Source organism: Alligator mississippiensis, chromosome 3 (genome assembly GCF_030867095.1).
Source record: "Alligator mississippiensis isolate rAllMis1 chromosome 3, rAllMis1, whole genome shotgun sequence".
Classification (NCBI taxonomy): domain Eukaryota; kingdom Metazoa; phylum Chordata; order Crocodylia; family Alligatoridae; genus Alligator; species Alligator mississippiensis.
Genome location: NC_081826.1, coordinates 302,476,836 through 302,502,320, shown reverse-complemented (window position 1 = coordinate 302,502,320; position 25,485 = coordinate 302,476,836). Strand labels below are relative to the sequence as shown.

Genomic DNA, 25,485 nt, shown 5'->3' with positions numbered 1-25,485 from the left:
TTGTGTCCTCTGAAACCTCACCTATGTGCCACAACTCTCTCAATGTCATTTCCAAGGCCCCCGAGGTCCCCTCTGCCCAGCCCTTTGGTGTCCTGGGGCGCAGTTCCCGAGGCCCTGCTGACCTGTGCTCATGCACACCCATAAGACACTGTCTGGGATGGGGCTTGGTGGGGCGATCTCTTGTTGTGGACCAAGTCTGTGGCTAGGAGAGAGGCCAGATGAGCTCTTGGTGCCCTTTCCATGGCAGCTGCTGCCCCAGCTCAGTCCTGACAACCATGGAGACCCAACAAACCACAACGTATTGCAGGGGGAAGAGGAAGTCGCGACAGATTTATTACTGCCTCTCTCTCACCAGACACGAAGGAGGGGCACCGAATGAACCCTCAGTCTGGAAGTTGAAAACTGACCCAAGGAAGCTCTTTTCCCCGCAGTGTCTCTTTACCGAGTGGAGCTCGTGGCCCCCAGGTGTGGTGGGAGCTGAGAATGCAGCCAGATTCACCAGGGGAATGGACACGTCCTTGGAGAAAAGGGACATCAGTCGGTGGCAAAGACCTGGCACAATCAAAACACGCGTGTGCTGGAGACAGAGCTAAGGGAGCAGGGCAGGGTCCCAGATGGCTTGGGCTGGGGGACCAAATGTTAGCGGAGAACTACATTTCCATTTGAAGGCAGAAGCTGTAAGAGGTGAGACTGGAGTGTCTGAGAAGAGACAGAGACGCTGAGTGCATGCGAGTGCTGCTCTGCTATAGGGGAGGGCCGTGCTATATGGGACTGTGGTCTGGGCACAGAAGAGGGGAGAAGAGTGTGCGGATTCACCTATAAAACCCCAGGCAGGGAGGATGTCTGTGGGGGACCTATGGACCCCCAGAAGGACTCTCTGATCCCCGGGCTGTGAGGACACCTCTGCCCTTGGGGTTACATGAGACCTATGTGAGGCTTTCTCTTTTCTTTGTGGCTTCCTGTATAGCATTTCCAATCAGACAAAACTGTGTGTGTGGTCACTGTGTCTTGCTGGGCCCTGTCTCAGCTTAACGGACATTTCTATTGTTCTTGGTTGTGGGCTTGAAGTTGCAGGTTGCTGTGCTCAGTGACAGTTCTCTTCAGAGCACGGGCTGCCCTTGTTCACGTATCTATGAATGCAGTGCCATGGCTTAAAGTCTAATGTTAAGTCTGGTAGCTCAATGACTACTGACCAGGGAGTGAGGGCACGGCCTCTGCATCAGACCTGCCCAGACCTGCAGTGCTGGAGGCTGCAAGGGAGAGACGAAGAGGGGAAAACCCTGCTCAGACCTGGTCGTTCTCCCTCCAGCCTCCGCTCTGCTGCTTGGTGACACAGGAGATATGGCAAGATGGACCTGGAGCGTGACCCAGTCCAGGGCAGCTCTGATGCGCTTATGGTTTTCTGAGACACCCAGCACACCACTGTGTAAGGTGCCATTTACAACAGCCACGTGTGCCCTGAATTGTCTCTTCTCTAAGGACAAAAGGCCAAGATAAACCCAGACATTTCCAAGAAAGGTCCACCGTGTTTCATAGTTTCATAGTAGCTAGGATCAGGAGGACCTGAACAGATCATCTAGCCTGACCCCCTGCCACAGGCAGGAATGGATGCTGGGTTCACAAGCCCCCAGACAGGTGATCGTCCAACCTCCTCTAGAATATGCCCATGGTAGGGGCGAGGACCACTTCCCTGGGAAGTTGGTTCCAGATTTTGGCCACCCTAACTGTAAAATATTGCCTTCTGATCTCCAACCTAAACCTATTCTCCTGATATCAGCTTATGACCATTGTTCCTCGTCACCCCAGGTGGTGCTGGGGAGAAAAGGGCTCTGCCTATTTGCTGTTGATCTTCCTGATGAGCTTGTCGGCAGCCACCAGGTCCCCCCTCAGCCTCCTCTTGCGGAGGCTGAACAGGTCCAGGTCCCTCAGTCTCTCCTCGTAGGGCCTGTCCTGCTGCCCTCTCACCAAGCGGGTGGCCTCCTCTGACCCCTCTCCAGGCTGGCCACATCCCTTGTGAAGTGCGGCGCCCAGTACTGGACGCAGCTCCAACTCACGAGAAGGCTGGACATGCACCTGGCCGGGGTCATGTGGCCCCAGCACTCGTTCCTGCCTATGCAGGGCGTCGGACTCGATGATCTGTTGAGGTCCCTTTTGACCCGAGCATCTATAAATCTATGAACTCTTTAATTTAGACCCAAGACAAACTTGTTATTCATGAGTGACACGTTCTACAGAGAATGTCATTAGCTATGCATAGTTACTAATTAATATGTAAAATGTTATCCTGCATCAAGTACGATACCTCAAATGAAGATCAGAGGAGGATGGGATTATGGGGCAAAATACCTCTTGGGGCACCCCAAACTTCTTGTTAATGCACCAGACACTTTCTCTGGTCTGAAAACTCTGGGCTGGCTGCAGTTGTCACCAGAGCTAGCTGGGCTCTCCTCTGTGTATCATCTCTCGTCTGTGGAGTCTATCCACTCGGTCCACCCAACTGTTTCACCAGCAGTGTTAACTATCTTATTCATAGAGTCATTGATGTTTGGGTTGGAAGGGATCTTAGCAGATCTTTGAGTCTGACCCCCTGCCCAGGGCAGGAAAGAGCGCTGGAGTCCGATGACCCCAGCCAGGTGCCTGTCCAGTCTCCTCTTGAAGCCCCCCAAGGATGGGGTGAGCACCACCTCCCTTGGAAGCCTGTTCCAGATTCTGGCCACCCTGACCATGAAGAAGTTTTTCCTGATGTCTGACCTGAATCTGCTCTCCGTCAGTTTGTGGCCGTTGTTCCTAGTTACCCCAAGGGGTGCCCTGGTAAACACAGCATCTTCTGTCTCTTGCTGCCGCACCTGATGAATCTGTAGGTGGCTACAAGATCACCTCTCAGCCTTCTCTTGCGGAGGCTGAAGAGATCCAGGGCCCTCAATCGCTCCTCGTAGGGCTTTGCCTGCAGGCCCCTAACCATACGAGCGTCCGTTCTCTGCACCCTCTCCATGTTGTCCACATCCCCCTTGAACTGCAGCGCCCAGAACTGGATGCAGTACTCCAGCTGCGGCCTGACCAGTGCCACATAGAGGCGAAGCATCACTTCCCTGGACCTGTTCATGATGCACCTGCCAATGCATGATAAAGTGCGGTTAGCTTTACTGATCACTTCATCACATTGACGACTCATGTTCATCTTGGAGTCAACAGCGACTCCGAAATCCCTTTCCATGGCTGTGCTGCTGAGAAGGTCACCCCCAGCCTGGAAGTGTGTTGGTGATTCCTTCTCCCCAGGTGCAGCACTTTGCACTTGTCCTTATTAAATTGCATCCTATTCTGTTCTGCCTCATTTCCAACCTGTCCGGATCCTTCTGGATTCGTTCCTTACCCTCTGGTGTGTTAACTTTACCCCATAATTTGGTACCATCTACAAATTTGGACAGAGTGCTTTCCATGCCCTCATGCAAGTCACTGATGAAGACATTGAGCAGCACTGGCCCAAGGACCGAGCCTTGTGGGACTCCACTGCCCACATCTTTCCATGTCGATACCAACCTGTCCACCATCACTGGCTGGGTGTGACCCTTAAGCCAACATGCCACCCAGCTGACTGTAATCACCTATGTCACAGCCGCTCAGTTGATTTGATGTTCCAGCGCATGGCTCGTGGTGTGTTGATCCTAGGTTCTCTCTTGTGACATTGATCACATTGATGTGCATATTTTCTATCTTAAATACCATGTAGATGATGTCAGCAAATTAACACCGCTCCCGTTGCGTGGTGGAAAGATGAAGATACCTTGACCCCACACTGAGCCGAGTGCAAGGGCGACGGGTGGGAGATGATAATGGGGGTGGGGGAGGGGCCATGGGGGCCTAATGCCTGAGGTGTCTGGTTTCCGTTCAAAGTGTGCGAGTCCCTCAACAGATTTTTTTTTTCCCCACTTTCAGTTAAAAAATATGATGTTCAACTTGCAGCAAGTTGAGCAGGGGGAGGGGAGACAGCAGCCAGGCCCAGCGCCCTTCTCCTGCTTCTGCCTATGGGAGCCGGGCAGGGGCGGGGGGCATGGAGCACAGGGCAGGCGGGGGGAGAAGGCAGAGGTCAGGGTACTGGGAGTGAGAGGGGAGGGGAGCATATGTGTGTGCGTGTGTCTTGAACTCATGGGTTGTGTGTGTGTGTGTGTCCTGGAAGCCTGGGTCCTGTGCAAGTGTGTGTGCATATCAGAGAAGCATGCAGTCTGCATGTGTGTGCATGTGTATGTCTGCATGTGTGGGTGCATGTATGCATGTCTGGGAAGCCTGGGTCTCTGTGTCTGTGTAAGTGGGTCTGTTTGGGTCTGTGTGTACACAAGCATGCAGGTGCTAGAAGCCTGCAGTGTGTGTGTGTGTGTGTGTGTGTGTGTGTGTGTGTGTGTGTGTGTATGCATGCGTGTGTCCTGGAAGATGAGGCTTTGTGTGTGTCAGTGTGAGTCTGCTGAAAGACAGGGTTGTGTGCGTCTGTGTGTCCATGTGTCCTGGAAGACTGGCTTTCATAGATTCATAGATTCATAGATATTAGGGTCAGAAGGGACCTCAATAGATCATGGAGTCCGACCCCCTGCATAGGCAGGAAAGAGTGCTGGGTCTAGATGACCCCAGCTAGATACTCATCTAACCTCCTCTTGAAGACCCCCAGGGTAGGGGAGAGCACCACCTCCCTTGGGAGCCCGTTCCAGACCTTGGCCACTCAAACTGTGAAGAAGTTCTTCCTAATGTCCAGTCTAAATCTGCTCTCTGCTAGCTTGTGGCCATTGTTTCTTGTGACCCCCGGGGCGCCTTGGTGAATAAAACCTCACCAATTCGCTTCTGTGCCCCCGTGATGAACTTAAAGGCAGCCACAAGGTCGCCTCTCAACCTTCTCTTGCGGAGGCTGAAAAGATCCAGTTTCTCTAGTCTCTTCTCGTAGGGCTTGGTCTGCAGGCCCTTGACCATACGAGTTGCCCTTCTCTGGACCCTCTCCAGGTTATCCGCATCCCTCTTGAAGTGTGGCGCCCAGAATTGCACGCAGTACTCCAACTGCGGTCTGACCAGTGCCCGATAGAGGGGAAGTATCACCTCCTTGGACCTATTCGTCATGCATCTGCTGATGCACGATAAAGTGCCATTAGCTTTTCTGATGGCTTCGTCACACTGCCGGCTCATGTTCATCTCGGAGTCCACTAGGACTCCGAGATCCCTTTCCACCTCTGTGCCACCCAGCAGGTCATTCCCTAGGCTGTAGGTGTGCTGGACATTTTTCCTCCCTAGGTGCAGCACTTTGCATTTCTCCTTGTTGAACTGCATCCTGTTGTTTTCTGCCCACTTGTCCAACCTATCCAGGTCTGCCCGCAGCTGTTCCCTGCCCTCTGGCATATCCACTTCTCCCCATAGCTTTGTGTCATCTGCAAACTTGGACAGAGTACATTTCACTCCCACGTCCAAGTCACCGATGAAGACATTAAAGAGTATCGGTCCAAGGACCGAGCCCTGCGGGACCCCACTGCCCACACCCTTCCAGGTCGAGACCGACCCATCCACCACGACTCTCTGGGTGCGACCCTCTAGCCAATTCGCCACCCACCGGACCGTGCAGTCATCCACATCACAGCCTCTTAATTTGTTCACCAGTATGGGGTGGGATACCGTATCGAAGGCCTTCCTGAAGTCTAAGTATACGACATCCACCCCTCCTCCTGTGTCCAGGCGTTTCGTAACCTGGTCATAGAAAGAGACTAGGTTGTTCAGGCACGATCTGCCCGCCACAAACCCGTGCTGGTTTCCCCTCAGCATAATCCGCCCTGCCGGGCTCTCACAAATGTGAGCCTTGATAATTTTTTCAAAGACTTTACCAAGGATGGAGGTGAGACTGACTGGCCTCTAGTTGCCCGGGTCCTCCTTCCTCCCCTTTTTCAAAATGGGGACCACGTTAGCCCTTTTCCAGTCCTCCGGGACTTGGCCTGTGCGCCACGAGCGTTCGAATATTCCCGCCAGTGGCTCTGCAATGATGTCGGCCAGTGCCTTCAGCACCCTCGGATGGAGCTCATCCGGGCCTGCAGACTTAAAGGCATCCAGTTCTTCCAAGTGACTCTGCACCACCTCAGGATCTACGCATGGCAGTCTGGCGCCTTGCTGCTGCCTCTCTACAACCCCAGTGAGAGACTTGTCGTGCCCCTCGCTTAGGAACACTGAGGCAAAGAACTCGTTGAGGAGTTCAGCCTTGTCCCCCCTATCTGTCACCAATTGTTTCTGCCCATTTAGCAGGGGTCCTATTCCTCCCTGGGCCTTCCTTTTACTCCCTATATATCTAAAAAACAATTTCTTGTTGTCCTTTACTTGGGTTGCCATCCTCAGCTCCATGGTAGCTTTGGCCCGCCTAACTGCCTCCCTACAAGCACGAGCAGAGAAGGTATATTCATCTTTAGTGATCTCACCCTGTTTCCACTTTTTATGTGCTCCCCTTTGGCCCTTAGGCTGCCCTGGATTTCTCTGGTCAGCCAGGGAAGCCTCCTGGCCCCTTTCCCTTTTTTGCCTCGCTCGGGGATCGTCTTGCTTTGTGCAAGGCTTGTGTGTGTGTGTCCTAGAAGACTGGGTTGTGTGAGTGTGTATGCCTGTGTTTGTGTGCTGGAAGACTAGGGTGTGTGTGTATGTTTTGGAGGACTGGGTTCTGTGTATGTGTGTGTGTACTGGAGGATTGGTGCGTGTGCATGTGTGCGCATGCATGCATGTGCTAGAAGACTGAGGGGGTGTACTGGAAGACTGGCGTGTGTGTGTGTGTATGCATGTATGTATGTATGTATGTGTGTGTGTGTGCGTGTGCATGCTGGAAGACTACATTATGTGTGTGCATGCCCTGGAAAACTGGGTTGTATGTCTGTGTGTGTGTGTGCGCCTTGGAAGAGTGACATTTGTGTGTCCTGCAAGCCTAGTGTATGCATGTGTGTTTGTCCATCCTGGAAGACTGGGTTGTATGTGTATGTCTGTGTGTGTCTGGGAAGAGTGGTATTTGTGTGTCCTCAAAGACGTGTGCGTGTGTGTCTGTGTGTGTGTGTGTGTCCTGGAAGACTGTGGGGAAGGTATCCTGGAAGATGGGATAGTGTGTGTGTCCTGGAAGACTTGAGTTATGCATCTGTGTGTCTCCTGGAAGACTGGTGTGAGTGTGGGGGTGTGGGTAAGGGGGTGACCCCTTGAAGACTGGTGTGCATGTGTCTCCTGGAAGACTGGCTTCTGTGTTTCCTGGAAGATTCATATGTGTGTGTGTGTGTCCACAGGAAGACTTGGAGGAGTGGGGTTGTCCTGGAAGATTGAGGGAGGGGGGAGGTGTGCGGAGAGACTGTGTTATGTGTGTGTATGTCCTGGAAGATTGGGTTGAGTGTGTGTGTGTGTGCGCGCACGCCTGGGAAGAGTGGTGTTTGTGTGTCTTGGAAGAGTGGGTTGTGGGTGTGCTTGTGTGTGTGTGTTTCCTGGAAGACTGGTGCGTGCATGTGTGTGTGTGCTGGAAAAATGCATTCTATGTGTGTATGTCCTGGAAGACTGGGTTATGCATCTGTGTGTCTCCTGGAAGACTGGTGTGTGTGTGCATGGATGTTGGCTTGAAGACCGGTGTGTGTGCACACATGTGCGGAGAGACTGCATTCTTTGTAAGTCCTGGAAGACTGGGGTGTGTGTGTGTGTGTGTGTGTGTCCTGGAAGAAGGCCTAGCGTGTGTGTACATGTGTCCTGGAATAGTGGGTTGTGTATGTGTGTGTGATGGAAGACTGATATATGTGTGCATGCTCTGGAAGACAGGGTTGTATTTGTGTGCTTTTGTGCCAGGAAGAGTGGTGTGTGTGCATGTCCTGGAAGAATGGGGTGTGTGTCTCTGTGTGTCCTGGAAGACTGGTGTGAGCATGTCTTGGAAGAGAGGGTTGTGGGTGTGTTTGTGTGTGTCCTGGAAGACTGGGTTTGCCTCTGTGTGACTCCTGGAAGACTGGTGTGTGTGTGTGGGTGTGGAAGACTGGGTTTTGTGTGTGTGTGCGCGTGTCACAGAAGACTTGTGTGTGTGTGTGTGTGTGTGTGTCCTGTAAGACTGTGGGTGGGCCACGGCCCAGCCCCAGCCAACCGCTGCAGGGAACCTGGCTGAAGTTGCTTCCTTACTCCTTAATCTACACCCAAGAAAAGCTTGTTATTCCTGGATGACACATTCGACAGAGAGATAATTGTATTATCTATGCATATTTACTAATTAATGCGTAAAATAATATCCTGCATCAAGTACAGTGCCCTAAATGAAGATCAGATGAGGATGGGATTATGGGGCAAAATACTTCTGGGGCCACTCCAAACTTCCTGTCAATGCCACAGGGGGACTATCCCGAAAACCCCTGATCGCAGCCCTCCCCAGCCTAAAACGTGGCTTGGCCGTGCCAGGCTCCCAACAGACCCCCCCACTTCCCCCTGTCCCCCCACTGCGCTAAGTATATTGGCTCAATTAAGGGACTGATTTTGGGTTGGATCATGGCTGGACATCCTTCCTGGGCCACCCTACACCGTGCCTCTGTGGCACTGGGGGACTCTTCCGGATACCACTGCCCAGAGTCTTGTCTGGCCCAAAGCGCAGTTTGGCCGTGCCAAACAAGGTGTGGGGTTTCCTTTCTGTGGAGGAAGGACCAGGAGCATCTACAGTCCTGACACAGGCTGCTCAGCGACCCACCTTGGAGGAAGTGTCGTGTGCCTACAGCACGGCAGTGGTAACCCTGGGATTTAAGATGCACCCGGCTCTTCCTCTGGTCTGAAAACTGGGCTGCCTGCAGTTAATATTATTAGCTGGGCTCTCCAGTGAGCGAGCAAGCACGCACACACACACACACACGCACCCCAGTCTTCCCCTTGTACTGCATGAGTGCAGGAGCTACACATGCGCTGCATGAAGCCCACACACCAGCGGGCGCTGTGCCAGGATTTCCCCACACGCTGCCACAATCTCTGATGCCCCACAGAAACCACACACCCACATCCTGTCCCCACAACCTCCGCCTATCTCATACCCTATTAACCCCACAGCTACACACACACACACACACACACACACAATATACAAAAGTAAGACTACTTTTGACTGATTATGCAGTCATCTCTATATACAGGATGCAAGCAAAATAATAATAAAATTAAAATTGTAAAGTAAGTATTTGACTTGTAGTGTATGATTCTTTTTTTTTCCCCGGTCCAAGAGGGCAACCTCTCCTCAAAAAGCAGTATTTTCAGGGTGTGTGCAGAGGTCTGTGCAAATTCCAGGCAAAAACAAAAAAGTGCTTGGATGCCTCCACAGGACCCTAAGGGCGAGGTGCAGGCGCCACGGGGCTCTGCTCAGCTGTGGGAGCAAGACACAGGAGATGCAGCAGCTGGAGGGATGCAGCACGGGGCAGGCACTGACCTGGGGCCAGCCCCTGCACCAAGGGGACGAGATGCCCCTTCCCAGCTCACCACCACGGTGCACCGACTCTACTCCCAGCAGTGCTCTGGGTGCAGCCCCTTCCCTGGACACCCCCACTCTGCCCCTCTCCCCGCAAGGAGCAGAGGGGCTGCTGCAGACCCAGACATGCTCGGCCTCATAGCAGCCTGGATTGGGGTGACCCGGGCTCCCAGGGCTGGCTCAGAGAGGGGAGGCATCTCCTTTGGGGGGTCCCTCAGGCCAGAGCCCCTTGCACTTAGTTTTGGTTCAGGTGCTGAAGTAGACATTGCTCCCTGTGCAGGGAGAAACGACTGGAGTTAGTGGGGTGTCTCCGGCCCCATGAGATCCTCCAGCCCCATCCTGCACCTCCTATCCCAGGCTCAGGAGAGCCAGGTGGGCACAAACTGCTGCCAGCTCAGCCAGGAGGGTCTTTGCACTCACCCTGTCCTGCAGCCAGTGGGGACCAGGCACTGGCCATGTCATGGGGCTGGTAGCTGCACCTCTGAGCTGGCCCCTGCCCCTGCCCCTTGCCCAGGGCTCGCCCTGAGGTGGTGGGATTGCCTGCAGCCCAATGGCCAAACATCCAGTGAGACTTGCCGGCTCCACAGGAGGGAGATGACACCTGACCCCAGCCCAGAAAATAGCCCTGCCCCAGCACACAGGAGCCGGGGCAGGGGTGAGGTACCCCCACAGGACAGGGTCCAGGAGCTGAAAGCAGCCTCCAAGAACGAGGTGCAGGAAACCCCTCATCCCCAGGAGCCACCGAGCTCCTGGCTGGACCAGCACTGGCACCCGGGCACGGAGGGTACAGACAGCGCCTGCACCACGATGCTCCCTCCCTAACCTGGTTCATCACCCTTCAAACCCCAGGGAGCTGAGATCCAGCAGGACTGCCTTGCCTTGAGGCAACTTCCTGGACCCTGCCCACAGCCCCCCATTTTACCCACTACCCCAGTGCCCCCCACCCCTGGGTCAGGTTCATCACAGTGATACTCACGGGAGATCCCCGAGGATTCACTCTCCCGGGCTTCGCAGTCTGAGAGAGAAGGAAGATGGGTCAGTACTCCCTGAGTGCAGGGACTGGTTTCCCCAGTGCAATGCCCCCCATCAGCCCCTGCCCGCAAGACCTGCAGACGCCAGGTGACGGGCATCCTTGTGACTCCCCAGACCGGAGCGAGGCCCAGGGCTCTGCCCAGCCCATGGCACCACCTGGCAGGCGCAGGGAGGCAGCTTGGGGCTGGATGAGGCCGTCTGCCCAGGGGCTGCTCTGCACAGAGCCCACGGCACCGGGGCGGTGGAGACAGGAGGGGGGTTCACACTCATTGCACACTGCTTTGTAGGTGGGCAGTTCGTAGGACATTACTTTATTTCATGCTGCCTGTCTCCCTGCAGCGAGAAGGCAGAGGTCAGCAACTGCAGCTGCTTCCACGACCGCGGACGGCTCCGACCTGGGGCCACAGCCCAGAAAGGAGCTGCCTGCGCAGCACGGAGCCGGGGGGTCAGACCAGGACGTGGGGCCAGGACACCCCCATGGGGGAGGGGGACGGGCTGTGGGGCACGGTCCATGTGGAGCCAAGAGCAGTCTTCGGGACCCCCAGCAAGGCAGCCTCGCAGCGCTGGGCTGGGGTCTGGCTGCTGTGGTCATGGGTGCACGTGGGCCTGGGAGCCCAGAGCAGCCGGACGAACACCTGTCCTCCCAGGTCCCAGGCACGGCCGTGATGAGCCCTCCCCACTTCCCTCCAGAGGTGACGAGCCCTCCCTACCCTCCTGCCCCAAGGACTGGGCATGGCTTGGCCCTAAGGGCTTCGTCCGGCACTTACTGCAGAGGGTAACAGCTGCCACTGAGATAGCAAAGACCAGCACGACCAGCAAAACAACACCGGTAACAATACCCATAATCATTGTTGGGTCGTACTCTGGAAGAGGGAAGGGGCCTGTGGGCAAGGGGAACCCTCAGACCTGCCCCCAAAGCTGCACAGGCCCAGTGTCCCCTCCCCATCGGAGCCCCCTGCATCCTCCAACCCCCCAGTTTCTTCCCCACTTAGTGGGGTCACTCAGCCCTGCTCTCCCTGAGCACCATGTTTCGTCTCCCTCCCCATGCAGGGGTCACTCACCTGTCCTGTTCTTGTCCCAGGACACACTCAGGGCTGCCCCCAGGCTCACGTGCACCATGCTGCAGGTATAGTTGTGGTCGCTGCTCGTGTCGATCTCAATGGTGGCCCAGGTCTGGAAGGTCCCGTCTCCGCTGGGAAGAACCCCCGAGCGGGTTGTCTCCTAGGTCTGCGCCTCCCCGTTCTTCACCCAAACGACAGCCACATCCTTGAGGTAGAAGCCGTGGACCCGGCAGGACAAGGTGGTGCGTCCATCCTGGGACGGCCTGTCGCTCACCTGTGCCATGGGACGCTCTGGGAGGGAGGAGACACCCATTAGAGCGACCATCCCTGCGGGACCCCCAGCACCGTGGCCAGGAGCCAGGCTGGGCCCTGCACTGGGCCACACAACCTGGCTCCAGCGCCCATTTCAGGCAGGGGCAGACAGTGCTGGGCAGGAGCACAGGGATGGGAGACACAGCTGCACTGGGCTCGGGGCTGCAGGAACGGGGTCCCATACAGCTGATCTCTGGTTCTCAGACACATGTCCGGGGCACGGACACCCCGTGGGCTCTGCAGGGCAGGGACTGTGGCGGGCCAGTAGGGGGCGCTCCTGCGTGGAGCCGCCCACCTCCCTGAGCCCGCCCACCTTCCAGGCTCCGAGTGCCTCCCTGGGGTGCCTCCTGTCCGGCCGACCCCTTCCCTGGAGCACACCCGCTAGCCTGGGGTCCCGCTGCCACCATCCAAGGCTCTGGACTCACTTCTGGCTCTGCGCACCTTGGAGAACACAGGCCTGATTGTCCAATGGGTCCTAGACCCAATACCGGCCCTTGGGGCACTTTCCCAAGTCAGGGGCTTATTAGAAAGTCTCCCTTAGTCCACAGACCTAAGGGGCCTCCTTGGCATAATTTAGACCCACCCCTCAATAAGTCTCCCACACCGGTCACAAGGAGAACTTTATTGATTACAGGGGGCAGGGCGGAAACAGGGTAAAAGGTAGAGCAATATCAGAGGAATGTCAGAGGAATCCCATAGAGCAAACCAGGGTGGCTGAGGCAGCCGTTTAAACACACATCTGAGTTACTGTAAGCTAAATATCTAGTCAGATCTCGAGTAGCTTACTCACTCACATCGTCCAGAGGTGGTTGGAGTTTCCTCTGGAGGCAGGGCACTCTTGGAGCATGTGGTGATGAGGAGAGAGCCAGGTTCAGATTTGCCTGGATGACCGCATGGCTAATGGCTGCCTTCTTCCTGGCCTGGGCCTTTAAATAACCTTTCTGACCTCAGCAGCCCGGTCCAATCGAAGCTGCCAGTGCTGGCCACTAGCCAACCAATTTAAAAAGCATCCCTGGCTACCTGGGCCGGTGAGCGGGGCTTTTCCCTCCCCCCCAGGTGACCAGAGCATCCGCCTCCCAGGCACCAGGCTTTTGTCATGTAGCAGGGAGGAAGATCCCCCTCCCTGAGGGATTCAACACCAGCCTGTCACGCTGGCAGAGACAGATCTCTGGAGAGGGGCACCGACGGTGGCATTTCTGCCACAGGGACAGGGGCACCAGGTCCCACAGCAGCGCTGGGATTTCTCCCTGCCACAGGACTGAGACACAGCACTCACCACCCAGGACACAGGGGATGAGGCAGGTGTCCCTTTGGGGGTGGACTGCTGCCCTGGGCAGTGACACCGGGACTCACTGCTCTGCAGCGCTGCCTCCCCGTGCGGCAGGTTCTGCCACGGACACTCGATGCAGGTCTCCTCCAGGTAGGCTCTTGTAATCTGAAGAAGGGCCTTCTCCTCATTCCAGCTGCGCTGGGTGACCTGGGCCTGTGTGGGGGCTGCTACCCAGGTGCACGTTCCCAGGTCATAGCTGATGAAGTCTCCCCCATCATAACCCAGCTGCATGTGGCCTCCAGTGCTGCCGTCTTCACGGAGCTCGCAGCCGTACGTGAGCTGCAGAGTGTGAGACCCTGAAACACAGATCCAGGTCCCGGGTCAGGGTCACAGCCCAGGGAGCAGGTGCCATCCTGGGCTGCCAGGTTGGGCAGGGGCAGAGCCCACCCCAGGGGGCAGGGGCAGCATTGGGACCGCTCGGGGGCTCCAGTCATGGAGAACAAGGCTGAGGGGACACAACTGTTGTCCCCGCGCACCCTGGGAACGCAGGAGCCCCGGGCTGGGGAGGAGGGTGGGAATGGCCCCTGGATGGGGAAGGGGAGGTCAGGGGAAGAAGGAGCAGGTGAAACTGCTTGGAGAAGTCCAGGCTGGAAAGCAGAGCGGTGCTTCAGGGGCTCTCAGCAGGAGAGAAGACAGTGCTGAATAGGCCCCGGGACAAGGAGCAGGAGGCAGGGTGGGGGTTGGGCTGGGCAGGGGTGCAGGCGGGAACCCCGGGAGTGGGAGCTGCAACCCTTGCCCTTACTGACGGCACCGGTCACGCAAGCTCCTTGTGCCCCAGCCCAGGAGATCCAGCTGCACAGGGCTGGTGACACAGAGCCCTGCAGCCAGCTGTCCTGGGCACCGCAGGCCTGCATGGCCCCTGCCCTCTCATGTCTGTCCTCCCTCCACAGCCCTGGTCCTCTGTCCTTCCCACCCTGTCAGTCCCTGCATGCAGGACTCAGACCACTTGGCCTGGGTCAGAGGGGCCATCGGGGTCTGGGTGACCGAGGGGCCTGGAGCCCCTCCCGCAGCACGGGGGTCGCAGCGCTCTTCTCACCCCAGTGCACTTACACTGCGACAGGGACAGGCTGGTGTGTAGACGGGTCTGGGGGACCGGCTCACAGGGGGCTGTGGTGGGCTCACTCATGGGGCACACATGCCTCTCCCCTCCCTGCTGCATGTCGGAGCTGCCAGCACGTGGCAGGGCAGCGACAGCCCCTGGCTGACCCATCTCAGGAAGGCAGAGTGGGTTTGGAGGCTGCCAGCACCAACCACAGCTCACCTGTCAGTGACACCGACGTGCTGGGGCAGGGCTCGGGGAGCTCAGGCAACAGGACAGGGCGCGAGCTGGGGAGCTGTGCACTGACTCATGGCAGGACAGAGAACAGTCATTCCCACCGCTATCGGGCTCACAAGGTTTCCCTCCGTTCATCGGCCTGGACAAGGGCTGGGCTTCTGCTGCAGGAGTCAGACAGCCTGGGTGGGAGGGGAGTGGGGTCTGTGTAACAGGTGCCGAGGCACTGACCTGCCGGGGCAGGGAATCACCAGAGCCTCAGTCTGCTGGGCACAGGACAGGGGATGCTGCTTGCAGCACATGCACGGGGTGGGGGGAGTGCTGCCCCCGCAGCCCCCTGACCTCTTGGCTGGAGACTGAGCAGGTGCATGGCCCCAGCTCCTGCACCAGCCCCAGCCCCTGCCCGAGGCGACTGCAGGGAGGAGCTGACAGCAGGGACACATGGACCAGACACGAGATGATGTGATGCCCTCCCGGCTCCCCACCCTGAGCTGCTGATGGGCAGGTGCCTCCCTGATGTCCTCATCAGTCAGCCAGGCCCCGAAGACCCACAGCCTCCTGCCCACACCTGCCTGCTCACACTCACCCCCGGTCTGGTTGTAGCGATGCTGCAGTGTGAGCAGGTTCCGTTTAAATCCATCCTGCCAGACCCGCAAGGACCTGATTTCCCGGTCCCAGAAGCCTGGTCCAACGGCCCCCTGCACCCAGTCCCCACACGGCTCCTGTCTCCGTGTATCACTGTCATAGTGCAGAATTGGCTGGTTGTCTACGTAGCTCATGGCAGTGAAGGCGGGCACGTCTCAGCTGGGATCCGACACCCCCGTGTAGAAATGCTGGTAGGAGTGGGAGCCTGCGGGAGTGACGGGTCAGCACTAGTGGGGCAGATACCAGTGCCCCCAGTACTCACTGCCCCCTCCCGGAGGGTCCACAGAGGATGAACATGGGGCTGCGCCAGGCTGGAGCAGAGGTGCAGAGTGAGGGACCTGTGGGGCCAACAGGACAGGGCAGAGCCGGCTGGGTGAGGGGCAGAGGCCAGGGAGGAGGGACGGGATGACCCAGAAGGGCACAGGCCTGGCCTGGAGGGGCCACACACCATGTCCCACAGCCCAGTTGTGCTGCCCCTCACCCCCCGTCCCAGGCACGGCCCTGCACAGCCCAGGCACTCAGTCCACCCTGCTCCTGGGGAGCTCTTGTGTGCCCGTGTCGGGGCCTGGGCTCAGCCCCTCTCAGGTCTCGGTCCTGCTGTGCGGTTGGGGCTGGGGCCGGAGGGACCCTGCAGAGCAGATGAGGGTCCGGCTGGACAAGCCGGTTGTCCTTGGTTTGCACCCACCTGCCTTCCCCATTAGAGGCAGCGCAGGAACGGCCGCGCTGGGAGAGGGGAGGCGCTGGGTGCCCGTCTGTGGATTCATCTCCTGACCCGACAGGGAGTGCTGGAGGGGTGGGGGGTAGGGGGATCCTGCATGGCTCTGTGGGGTCCGCCTGCCCCAACCTGACCTGACCTGACCCCCGCCTGCTCCAGACCAGATGCAGTGGCCCTGAATGGCTCCATGGGGACCAGGGTTGCTGCTTGCCGAGCCCCCGCTGGCAGGTCTCAGTGCTGGGAGCTTAGTGGGACCCCGCAGCCTGGACCCCGCACATGGAGGGAGCAGGACTCTGCATCAGGACTCATCTCTGTCCCACCCCCGGTTCGGCTACTCACTGGCGCTGGTTCCTGGGTCGGCCGCGGTGCCCACGAGCAGCAGCAGGAGCAGCAGCATCAAGCACAGCGCCCTAAAGGAAGATCAGATGAGGATGGGACTATGGGGCAACACATTTCTTGGGATACTCCAAACTGCCTGTCGATGCCACCGGGGAGCTGCCCTAACTCGGTATGTAGTAGCTAGGTCTTGTGTACTGAGCTGGTCCCCGAGTGAATCATGACTGATTGGTAACTGGTAACACAGCAGCCTAGCAACCAGGCCTGCAGTAGTTCCCCCCCCCCACACACAATACCCCAAGACAGACACAGTCGCACAAGCACCCATGTCACGAGTTTTGTCTGTCAGCAGCCAGAGGTGCAGGCCCCAGAACCCAGCCCACAGCCCACCTGCACCGATCTCCTCCACAGCTGGCAGGCGTCGTGGCCTCAGCAGGGGCCACCATCCGTGCAGCTGCCACCCCACTGCGCCTCAACACACGCAGGGTCACCCATGGCACGAGTTCTGCTTGTCTGCAGCTTGAGGTGCAGTTTCCCAGAAACCCTTGCACGTATCTCCTTGAAACTTGGCAGGCTTTGTGGCCTCAGCAAGGGCTACCATCCCTGCAGTTTTCACCCTGCTGTGGCTTAACACAAACATGTGATATGAGATTTGCTTTCAGAAATGTGGGGTGCAGTTTCCCAGAATCCCCTATACCTATCTCCTTGAGGCTTGGCATACTTTGTGGCCTCAGTAAGAGCTCCCATTTCTGCAGTTTTCACCCCCCCCCCCCAAAGGCATAACACACATGCATGACACAAGTTCTGCTTTCAGGACTTTGAGGTGCAGTTTTCCAGAAACCCCTGAATCTATTACCTTGAAGCTTGGCACACATCACGCTCTCAGCAGAGGCCACCATTTCTGCAAGTTTCATCAAAGCCAGCCAAAAGACAATAAACTTATATATAGTGTCCCATTAACAGATTGTAAAAGTCCAAATGAAATGAATCATACATAACAACATTATCAAAGCCAAATGTTTCTACATGATGGAGAGGTTTCAGCATCAGCAGTTCAAAACAATATTTTAACTTTTCCCAATTAAAAAACAAACCATGAAGTAGACTTGGACTTGTGAAATAGTTTGATTTCTGTAAAGATCAATTGCTGACAGAAAACTGCCTTCCTTTGTACAGGGGGTGCACGTGCACCCACACGCACCCCCCCTACAAGTCGCCAGCGTCACCCAGATTCCCCAATTTACGAGCAACAAGACTGCTCCTGTCACAGCCGCTAACAGGGATGTCTTTGTTCAATGAAGTTTGCACTGCTGACATGATGGATACAAGGGCGTCAGCCACTTCTCTTTGCCTGTGAACATTTCCTCCCATTGTTATTCCCCCGGTGGTTTCCATAGTTCATCACCCTGTGGGCCCGGGAACGATGAAAACAAAGCGGGGCCAGATTTAGACGAATTGGGGGTGGAAACTTTTCTTGGGTAGCCCCAGACTCACCGCCCAAGCATCATGTCCAGCCTCATGCCCAGGCTGCTTTGCAGGGGCTGCGGGTCACGAGTGAGGGACACCAGGAGGCCGCGGGGAGGGGGACCCAAGCGTCCGGGCTCCCAGCTTCAGCCAGCTCCGAGCCCCGCTGGGGCACCCGGCCCGGCCCGGCCCGGCCAGCGGCACAGCCCCCGCGCCGGGTGCGAGCGGGGCCCGCTGCAGCGTCTTCCAATCCTCCAACAGGTCGGGGAGCAGGACGGGGCTGCATGGCCCCGACTCCGCTTTGCATGTTCACGGCGAGGCAGAGGCCGGCGGAGAAAACCCCCATCGCCTCGCACCCCTAGCTGGCTGGCTACCCGGCTTTCTCCGACGCAACCAGCCTGCCAGCAACCAGCTAGGTTTCTCTTAGCCTACAGCCCTTGATGCCCGAGGGCTGCGGGGCCAAAGTGCAGGGCAAGGCAGGGCGGGGCAGGCGCAGTGAAGCTCGGCGCTGTACTAGCCGCTGGAAGGAAAGTCTTTCCCCCTGCGGACCCGGGCACACAGCTCACTACTCCAAGACCAGAGACCTGCGCGGTGAGTGCCTGCAAGTCGTCCTCGGGCTCCAGGGTCTGCTCCCCCGCCCCTCCTCCCAGACAACTCAGGGGTCCGGCCCCCAGACCCCTCCCCTCCCGAGAACCCGGGCCCCCAGCCCCCCTACTCCCACCCCTCAGCAGCCGCTGCTCTTCCCGGCGGTGGGGGGAGGCTGGCCGTTGAGTGCGAGGCTGGAAGCAGAGCTGCAGAGAAATTTCGGGGCTGCACCCCTCCCAGTGCCGAGCCCAGCCCCCGCCGAGATCAGCCCCGGCTCCAGCCGCAGCTGCAGCACCCCGCAGAGCCGGGGGCACGTGCCCCCCCCGCCCGCCTGCCCGGGCTACGCACAGCGGCAGGAGCTGCGCACTCCCACGAGCCACGGGTACGTCCCACGCCCCCCACGTCCCGGCTTGGCAGTGCCTGCCCCTGCTCCCTCCCCCATCGCGGGGGTGTTGATCTGCCCCCCAACGCCCCTTCCATCACAACGGATTTACCAGCTGGAAGCAGCTGTATTGGTTTCAGCCCTCAAAAGCTCTGTCAATGTACCCCTGGTAGCTTCATCTTTCAACCAACACGGGTGTGGTAGATTGCTGACATCATCTAAGTGGTATTTAGACTAGAAAACGTGCACTTCAAGTGATCCATGCCATAAGGTAGTTAAGACAGCCAGTGAAACAGTGGGTGGATCCAGTGGATAGGCTCCACAGAGGGCAGCATGTTGCACAATGGAGAGCCCAGGTAGCTCTGCTGAAAACTGCAACCAGCCCAGAGTTTTCAGACCAGAGAAAGCATCACGTGCATCTTAAACCCCAGCGTGGACAGGAGCACCACTTACCACTGCCGTGTTGTAGCCACACGGCACGTCCTCTAAGGCGGGCCACTGAGCAGCCTGTGTCAGCACTGTAGATGCTCCTGGTCCTTCCTCAGCAGAAAGAAAACACCACACCCTGTGTGGCACTGCCAAACTGCTCTTTGTGCTGGGCAAGACTGGGCAGAGGAGTCCAGGAGAGTCCCCCAGTGCCACAGGGGCCTTGTGTGGGGTGGCCCAAGAAGGATTTCCGGCCATAATCCCAGCCCAAGGCCAGTTCCTTATTTGAGCCTTTATACTTGGGGGGCGGCATTGGGTGGGAGCCTGGCAGGGCCAAGCCATGCTTTGGGCTGGGCAGGGCTGCACTCGGGGGTCTTCAGACCAGCTCCCTGGTGGCAATGCCAAGAAGTTTGGGGTGCCCCAAGCAGTATTTTCGCCCATACTCCCATCTTTGTCTGATCTTCACGTGTAGAATCATAGACACTAGGTCTGGAAGGGACCTCGTAAGATCATCAGGTCCAACCATCTGCACAAGGGCCAGGAAGTCAGCTGAGGTCAAAGGATCCTAGCAAGATAAGCATCCATTGCAAGATAAGCATTTAGGGCACTGTACTTGATGCAGCATATTATTTTACACATTAATTAGTAAATATGCATAGCTAATGAAATATTCTCTCTGTAGAATGTGAATTCATTCCTAATAAGCATTTTTTGGGTGTAAATTAAGGAGCAGGGAACCAACTTCAGCTCCATTCCCCGCAGCAGATGGCCGGGACCACACCACAGTGGGAATCTTGGGGCCTGAGCCCAACTCACACGGCCCCATCTCTACTCGCACCGTGCAGTGACCCTACAGCTCCCTGCGAGAGGCACTGCATCCTGGTGCACCTGTCGCTGCACGGGATGGGCTGCTGCGCACGGACATTGCGGCTGCAAGCGCCACAGGGAGCTTCTGTGAAGGTGGTGCCAGGCTCCCGGCTGCTGCTCCTGTTGCTGCTCGTGGGCACTGCAGCTGTGCCAGGAACCAGCGCCAGTGAGTAGCAGTGCCTGTAGCTGGGCTGGGGGTAGGACAGCTGGGTGCCGATGTAGGGAGTGCGGGTGTAGCTGGGCGGGAGGCAGCCTCGCTGCTATACCAGGCTGCAGGATCCTGCTCTGCTCCACATGGGGAGCCTGGGCTGCGGGGTTCCCCTAAATTCCCTGATAGTGGGACCAGCTGCCAGGAGCTCAGCCAGGAGTGACCCCAGTCCCCATGGGGCTATGCAGGGCCACTGCATCTGGGATGGAGAGGGGAGGGATCAGGTCAGGTTGGGGCAGGTGAGCCCCACAGAGCCAAGCAGGACCCCCACTCCCTCTGCCACTCCCTGTCGGTTCACAAGATGAATCCACGGACGGGCCCCCAGCACCTCCCCTCTCCCAGCGCGGCCGTTCCTGGCTGGGCTGCTGCTGCCTGGGGAGCTGCTGGTGGCCAGGAAGAGGGGGCCTGCTGCCTCTGACAGGGAAGGTGAATAGGTGCACACCAAAGAGAAGCTGCTTGTCCAGCTGGACCCTCATCTGCTCTGCAGCGTCCCTCCAGCCCCAGACCCCGACCGCACAGGAGGACCAAGGCCTGATTGGGGCTGAGCTCAGGCTCTTGCTGCAGGGCCCAGGCCCTGAGTTGGGCTCCGCCAGAGCAGGGTGAGCCAAGTGCCTGGGCTGTGCAGGGCCCGTGCCTGGGACGGAGGGTGCGGGGCAGCACGACTGGGCAGTGGGACATGCCGTGTGGCCCCTCCAGGCCGGGCCTGTGTCCTGCGGGGTCGGTCCTGTCCCTCCTCCCCGGCCCCTGCCCTTCACCCAGGCGGCTCTGCCCTCTCCTCTGGGACCCACCGCTCCCTCACTCTGTGCCCCCACTTCAGCCTCACACAGGCCCGTGTCTGTCCTCTGCGGCCCCTCCGGGAAGTGGCACTGGGCACTGTGGCACTGTCATCTGCCCTGCTAGTGCTGACCGTCACTCCCGCAGGCTTCCACTCCTACCAGCATCTCTACACGGGGGTGTCAGACCCTGGCCCGGACGTGCCCGCCTTCACTGCTGTGAGCTACGTGGATGACCAGCAAATTCTGCACTATGACAGCGAGACACAGAGACAGGAGCCACGCGCGGACTGGGTACTAGGGGCCATCGAGCCAGACTTCTGGAAGGGGGAAACCATGTCCTTGCGGAGCTGGCAGGATGGATTTAAACGGAACCTGGTCACGCTGCAGCATCGCTACAACCAGACCGGGGGTGAGTGTGAGCAGGCAGGTGTGAGCAGGAGGCCGTGGGGGACCCTGGCACTGCGAGTGACTGAGGAGAGCATGGGGCGGGGGGAGGGGGGACCTGCCCATCTGCAGCTTGGGGCGGGGAGACGAGAGGGCGTCACGTTGTCTCATGCCCGGTCTCTGTGTCCCTGCCAGCTCCTCCCTGCAGTTGCTTCGCCCAGGGGCTAGGCAGGGCCCGGGGCTGGGGTGCAGGCGCCTGCTCAGTCTCCAGCCAAGAGGTCAGGGGGCTGCAGAGGGAGCCCTCTCCCCCTCCTGTGAACCTGGTGTCAGCGGCATCCCCTGGCCTGTGCCCAGCAGACTGAGGCTCCGGTGCTTCCCTGACCCAGCAGGTCGATGCCTCACAGAGCTCCCCCCCATATCCCCCAGCTGTCTGGATCCTGCAACAGGAGCCCAGCCCTTGTCCCCAGGCTGGAGCCCCCAGGCTGATGCATGCAGGGAAACCCCATGTGCCCGATAGCGGTGGGAACGGCTGTCCTCTTTACTGCCATGGGCCAGCACACATTCCCCCAGCTCGTGCCCTCTGGTTGCAAGCAGCTCCTTGAGCCCTGCCCTAGCACCTTGGTATCACTCACAGGTGATGTGTGTTTGAGGTTGGCCCTTCTGGCCTCCAGACCCTGCTCTGCCTTCCTGAGATGGGTCAGACAGGGGCTGTCGCTGCCCTGCCACGTGCCGCCAGGGCCGTGCCGCCAGCTCACACATGCAGCAGAGTGGGGGAAGGCGTGTGCAACACCCCGTGCGGGCAGCCCATCCCAGCCCCCTGCCAGCCGGTCCCCCAGACCCGTCTGCACACCAGCCTCTCCCTGTCGCAGTGTAAGTGGGCACCGGGGTGAGAAGAGCGCTGCGACCCCCATGCTGTGGGAGGGGCTCCAGGCCCCTCAGCGACCCCAGCCCAGACGGCCCCTTTGACACAGGTTGAGAGGCTCCAATTCCTGCGTGCAGGGGCTGATGGGGTGGGCAGGATGGAGGCCCAGGGCTGTGGAGGGAGGACAGACGTGTGAGAGGGCAGGGGCCATGCAGGCCTGCAGTGCCCAGGACAGCTGGCTGCAGGGGTCTGTGTCACCAGCCCTGTGCAGCTGGATCTCCTGGGCTGGGGCACAAGGAACTCACACGACTCATGCCATCAGCGAGGGCAAGGGTGGCAGCTACTGTTCCCAGGCTCCCTCCTGCACTGATCCAACCCCCTTCCCACCGTGCCTGCTGCTCCCTGCCCCGGGCCTCTGCAGCTCCGACTCTGCTCCTGCTGAGAGCCCCTGAAGCACCGCTCTGCTTTCCAGGCTGGACTCGTGTCTGCTGGTTTCACCTGCCCCTTCCTCCCCCAACCTTGCCCTTCCCATTCCAGGGGCCATTCCCATCCCCAGGCCTGGCCTCCTGCATTCCCAGGGTTCATGGGAGCCATAGTTGAGTCTCGTTCAATATGAACGTAGCCCCCCAGAAGTCCCAATGCTGCCCCTGCCCCCTGGGGTGGGCTCTGCCCCTGCTCCCTGGGCTGTGACCCTGACCCAGGACCTGGATCTGTGTTTCAGAGTCTCACACTCTGCAGCTCATGTACGGCTGCAAGCTCCGTGAAGACAACAGCACTGGAGGCTACATGCAGTTGGGCTATGATGGGGGAGACTTCATCAGCTATGACCTGGGAACGCGCACCTGGGTAGCAGAAACAACACAGGCTCAGGTTACCCAGCGCAGCTGGAATGAGGATAAGGCCTTTCTTCAGATTACCAGTGCCTACCTGGAGGAGACCTGCATCGAGTGGCTGTGGAAGTACCTGCAGTGCGGGGAGGCAGTGCTGCAGCGCAGTGAGTCCTGGCGTCACTGCCCAGGGCAGCACTGACCGGGGCACCCCCTTCCTCCCCGGGCAATGCCTGCCCCATCTCCCTGTGTCTGGGGTGGTTAGCGCTGCATCTCGGTCCTGCAGGAGGGCAAGATGCCAGCGCTGTTGTGGGACCCAATGCCCCTGTCCCTGCCCTGGTCAGGACTCCCAGCTGGGCAGAGCCCACGGGGTGTCCGTGCCCTGGACACGTGTCTGAGAACCAGGGATCAGCTGAATGGGACCCCGTTCCTGCAGCCCCAAGCCCACCACAGCTGTGTCTCCCATCCCTGTGCTCCTGTCCCGACACCATCTGTCCCTGCCTGAAATGGGCGCTGGAGCCAGGTTGTGTGGCCCAGTGCAGGGCCCAGCCTGGCTCCTGGCCACGGTGCTGGGGGTCCCGCAGGGACGGTCACTCTAACGGGTGTCTCCTCCCTCCCAGAGCGTCCCATGGCACAGGTGAGCGACGGGCCATCCCAGGGTGGACGCACCACCCTGTCCTGCCGGGTCCACGGCTTCTACCCCAAGGACGTGGCTGTCGTTTGGGTGAAGAACGGGGAGGCGCAGCCCCAGGAGACAACCCGCTCTGAGGTTTTTCCCAGCGGAGACGGGACCTACCAGACCTGGGCCACCATTGAGATAGACCCCAGCAGAAACCACAATTATGTCTGCAGCGTGGAGCACGAGAGCCTGGGGGCAGCCCTGAGAGAGTCCTGGGACAAGGGCAGGACGAGTGAGTGACCCCCGCACGGGGAGGGGGAAGAAACGTAGTGCTCGGGGAGGGAAGGGGTACCTGATCCCGCTAAGTGGGGAAGGCACTCGGGGGTGGGAGGATGTAGGGGTCATCAATGGGGAGGAGGCACTGGGTACGTGAAGCGTTGGGGGCAGGTAGCAGGTTCCCCTTGCTCAAAGGTCCCTTCCTTCTTCCAGAGTCCGACTTGATACCAATTGTGGGCATTGTTATCGGTTTTGTTGCAGTGGCCATTGGGATCATTGTCTGTCACTTGTACTTTCCTGAGTAAGTGCCAGGAGAAGTCTTTGGGGCCAGGCCATACCCAGGCCTTGGGGCGGGGAATGCAGGGAGGGCTCATCACCACCGTGCCTGGGACCGGGGGGGACGGGATTCGGTCTGCCCTGGGCTCCCCAGATGATGTGCCCCTGAGTGGCAGCCGCCAGACCCCAGCCCAGCATAGATTCATAGCTTCATAGCACCGTGTCTTTGCCTTGCTGGAGCCCAAGGGCTGCTCTTGGCTCCACATGGACCGTGCCCCACAGCCCATCACCCTCTCCCATGCTGGGTGCTGCCGGGGGGTTGGGCAGAGCCCTGAGCCTCGCTCCGGTCTGGGGAGTCACAAGCGCTCCCATCACCCTGGCGTCTGCAGGTCTTGTTGGCAGGGGCTGGTGCGGGGTATGGGGGGCATTGCGCCGGGGGAACCAGTCCGTATGCTCAGGGAGTACTGACCCCCTCTTCCTTCACTCTCAGCTCGTGAAGCCTGGGAGAGTGAATCCTCGGAGAGCTCCCGTGAGCGTCACTGTGATGCACCTGACCCAGGGGCAGGCACTGGGGCCTGGGGCGGTGGGTAAAGTGGGGGGCTGTGGGCTGGGCGCAGGAAGCTGCCTAAGGCAGGGCAGTCCTGATGTGTGCTGGCCCAGCCGGGAGCTCGGTGGCTTCTGGGGGTGGGGACGTTTCCTGCACCTCGTGCTTGGAGGCTGCTTTTAGTATGTGGACCCCTGCCCTGTGGGGGCTACCTCACCCCTGCCCCATCTCCTGTGCGCTGGGGCAGGGCTGTTTCCTGGGCTGGGGTCAGGTGTCACCTCCCTCCTGTGGAGCCAGCAAGTCTCACTGGGTGTTCGGTCGTTGGGCTGCAGGCAATCCCACCCCCTCGGTGCGAGCCCTGGGCAAGGGGCAGGGGCAGGGGCCAGCTCAGAGGTGCAGCTACCAGCCCCATGACATGGCCAGTGCCTGGTCCCTGCTGGCTGCAGGACAGGGTGAGCGCAAAGACCCCCCTGGCTGAGCTGGCAGCAGTTTGTGCCCACCTGGCTCTCCTGAGCCCAGGGTCCTGCACCCTCCAGAGGTGCAGGATGGGGCTGGAGGATCTCATGGGGCCGGAGACACCCCACTAACTCCTGTCCTTCCTCCCTGCACAGGGAGCAATGTCTACTTCAGCACCTGAAGCAAAACTAAGTGCAAGGGGCTCTGTCCTGAGGGACCCCCCAAAGGAGATGCCTCCTCTCTCTGAGCCAGCCCTAGGAGCCCAGGTCACCCCAATCCAGGCTGCTATGAGGCCGAGCATGTCTGGGGGTAAGGTGACCTGATCTCTGCTCAGAAAAATGGAGGCAAAGAAATTGTTAAATAATTGTTTTAATTGTA

At 58.8% G+C, this 25,485-nt stretch overlaps 2 protein-coding genes across 23 annotated transcripts; one reads left to right on the top strand and one right to left on the bottom strand.

The window, feature by feature from the left end:
• Nucleotides 1-310: 310 nt before the first annotated feature.
• Nucleotides 311-18,849, bottom strand: LOC109280186 (major histocompatibility complex class I-related gene protein-like). Of its 13 annotated transcripts, none has more exons than XR_009461209.1 (10): nt 18,699-18,849; nt 16,546-16,781; nt 16,159-16,229; nt 15,046-15,309; nt 14,448-14,641; nt 11,545-13,482; nt 11,251-11,346; nt 10,558-10,816; nt 10,428-10,466; nt 311-3,110 (listed from the first exon to the last, which is right to left on the bottom strand). XR_009461209.1 is itself a non-coding variant. In XM_059725393.1 (4 exons), the coding sequence occupies exons 3-4, from the start codon at nt 15,236-15,238 to the stop codon at nt 12,989-12,991; spliced, it is 687 nt and encodes a 228-aa protein (XP_059581376.1). In that variant the 5' UTR covers nt 15,239-15,309; nt 16,159-16,229; nt 16,546-17,526; the 3' UTR covers nt 12,460-12,988. The 13 variants fall into 13 exon arrangements, 1 of the variants encoding a protein (XP_059581376.1); XR_009461211.1 differs by lacking the exon at nt 18,699-18,849 and adding an exon at nt 18,341-18,627; XR_009461210.1 differs by lacking the exon at nt 18,699-18,849 and adding an exon at nt 17,650-17,737.
• Nucleotides 18,054-25,485, top strand: LOC106738591 (major histocompatibility complex class I-related gene protein). Of its 10 annotated transcripts, XR_009461201.1 has the most exons (9): nt 18,054-18,210; nt 19,740-20,045; nt 21,009-21,272; nt 22,831-23,103; nt 23,557-23,847; nt 24,045-24,132; nt 24,598-24,690; nt 24,984-25,103; nt 25,263-25,485. XR_009461201.1 is itself a non-coding variant. In XM_059725386.1 (8 exons), exons 1-7 carry the CDS (start codon nt 18,060-18,062, stop codon nt 24,602-24,604), a joined length of 1,380 nt encoding a protein of 459 aa, XP_059581369.1. In that variant the 5' UTR covers nt 18,054-18,059; the 3' UTR covers nt 24,605-24,636; nt 25,263-25,485. The 10 variants fall into 10 exon arrangements, 7 of the variants coding, with proteins under 7 accessions (XP_059581369.1, XP_059581368.1, XP_059581367.1 ...); XR_009461202.1 differs by lacking the exon at nt 24,984-25,103; XR_009461200.1 differs by having other exon boundaries at nt 24,984-25,485.

What these genes read in the sequence shown, in the direction of transcription:
- LOC109280186 (XM_059725393.1), bottom strand. Translation starts at nt 15,238, where the DNA reads ATGAGCTACGTAGACAACCAGCCAATTCTGCACTATGACAGTGATACA. An exon ending in TCGCTACAACCAGACCGGGG is followed by an intron (nt 13,483 to 15,045) that starts GTGAGTGTGAGC and finishes TCTGTGTTTCAG; the next exon opens with GGTCTCACACTCTGCAGCTC.
- LOC106738591 (XM_059725384.1), top strand. Translation starts at nt 18,060, where the DNA reads ATGCCCGAGGGCTGCGGGGCCAAAGTGCAGGGCAAGGCAGGGCGGGGC. An exon ending in CAAGACCAGAGACCTGCGCG is followed by an intron (nt 18,211 to 19,739) that starts GTGAGTGCCTGC and finishes GTGTAAATTAAG; the next exon opens with GAGCAGGGAACCAACTTCAG. An exon ending in GGAGGCAGTGCTGCAGCGCA is followed by an intron (nt 23,104 to 23,556) that starts GTGAGTCCTGGC and finishes CCTCCCTCCCAG; the next exon opens with AGCGTCCCATGGCACAGGTG.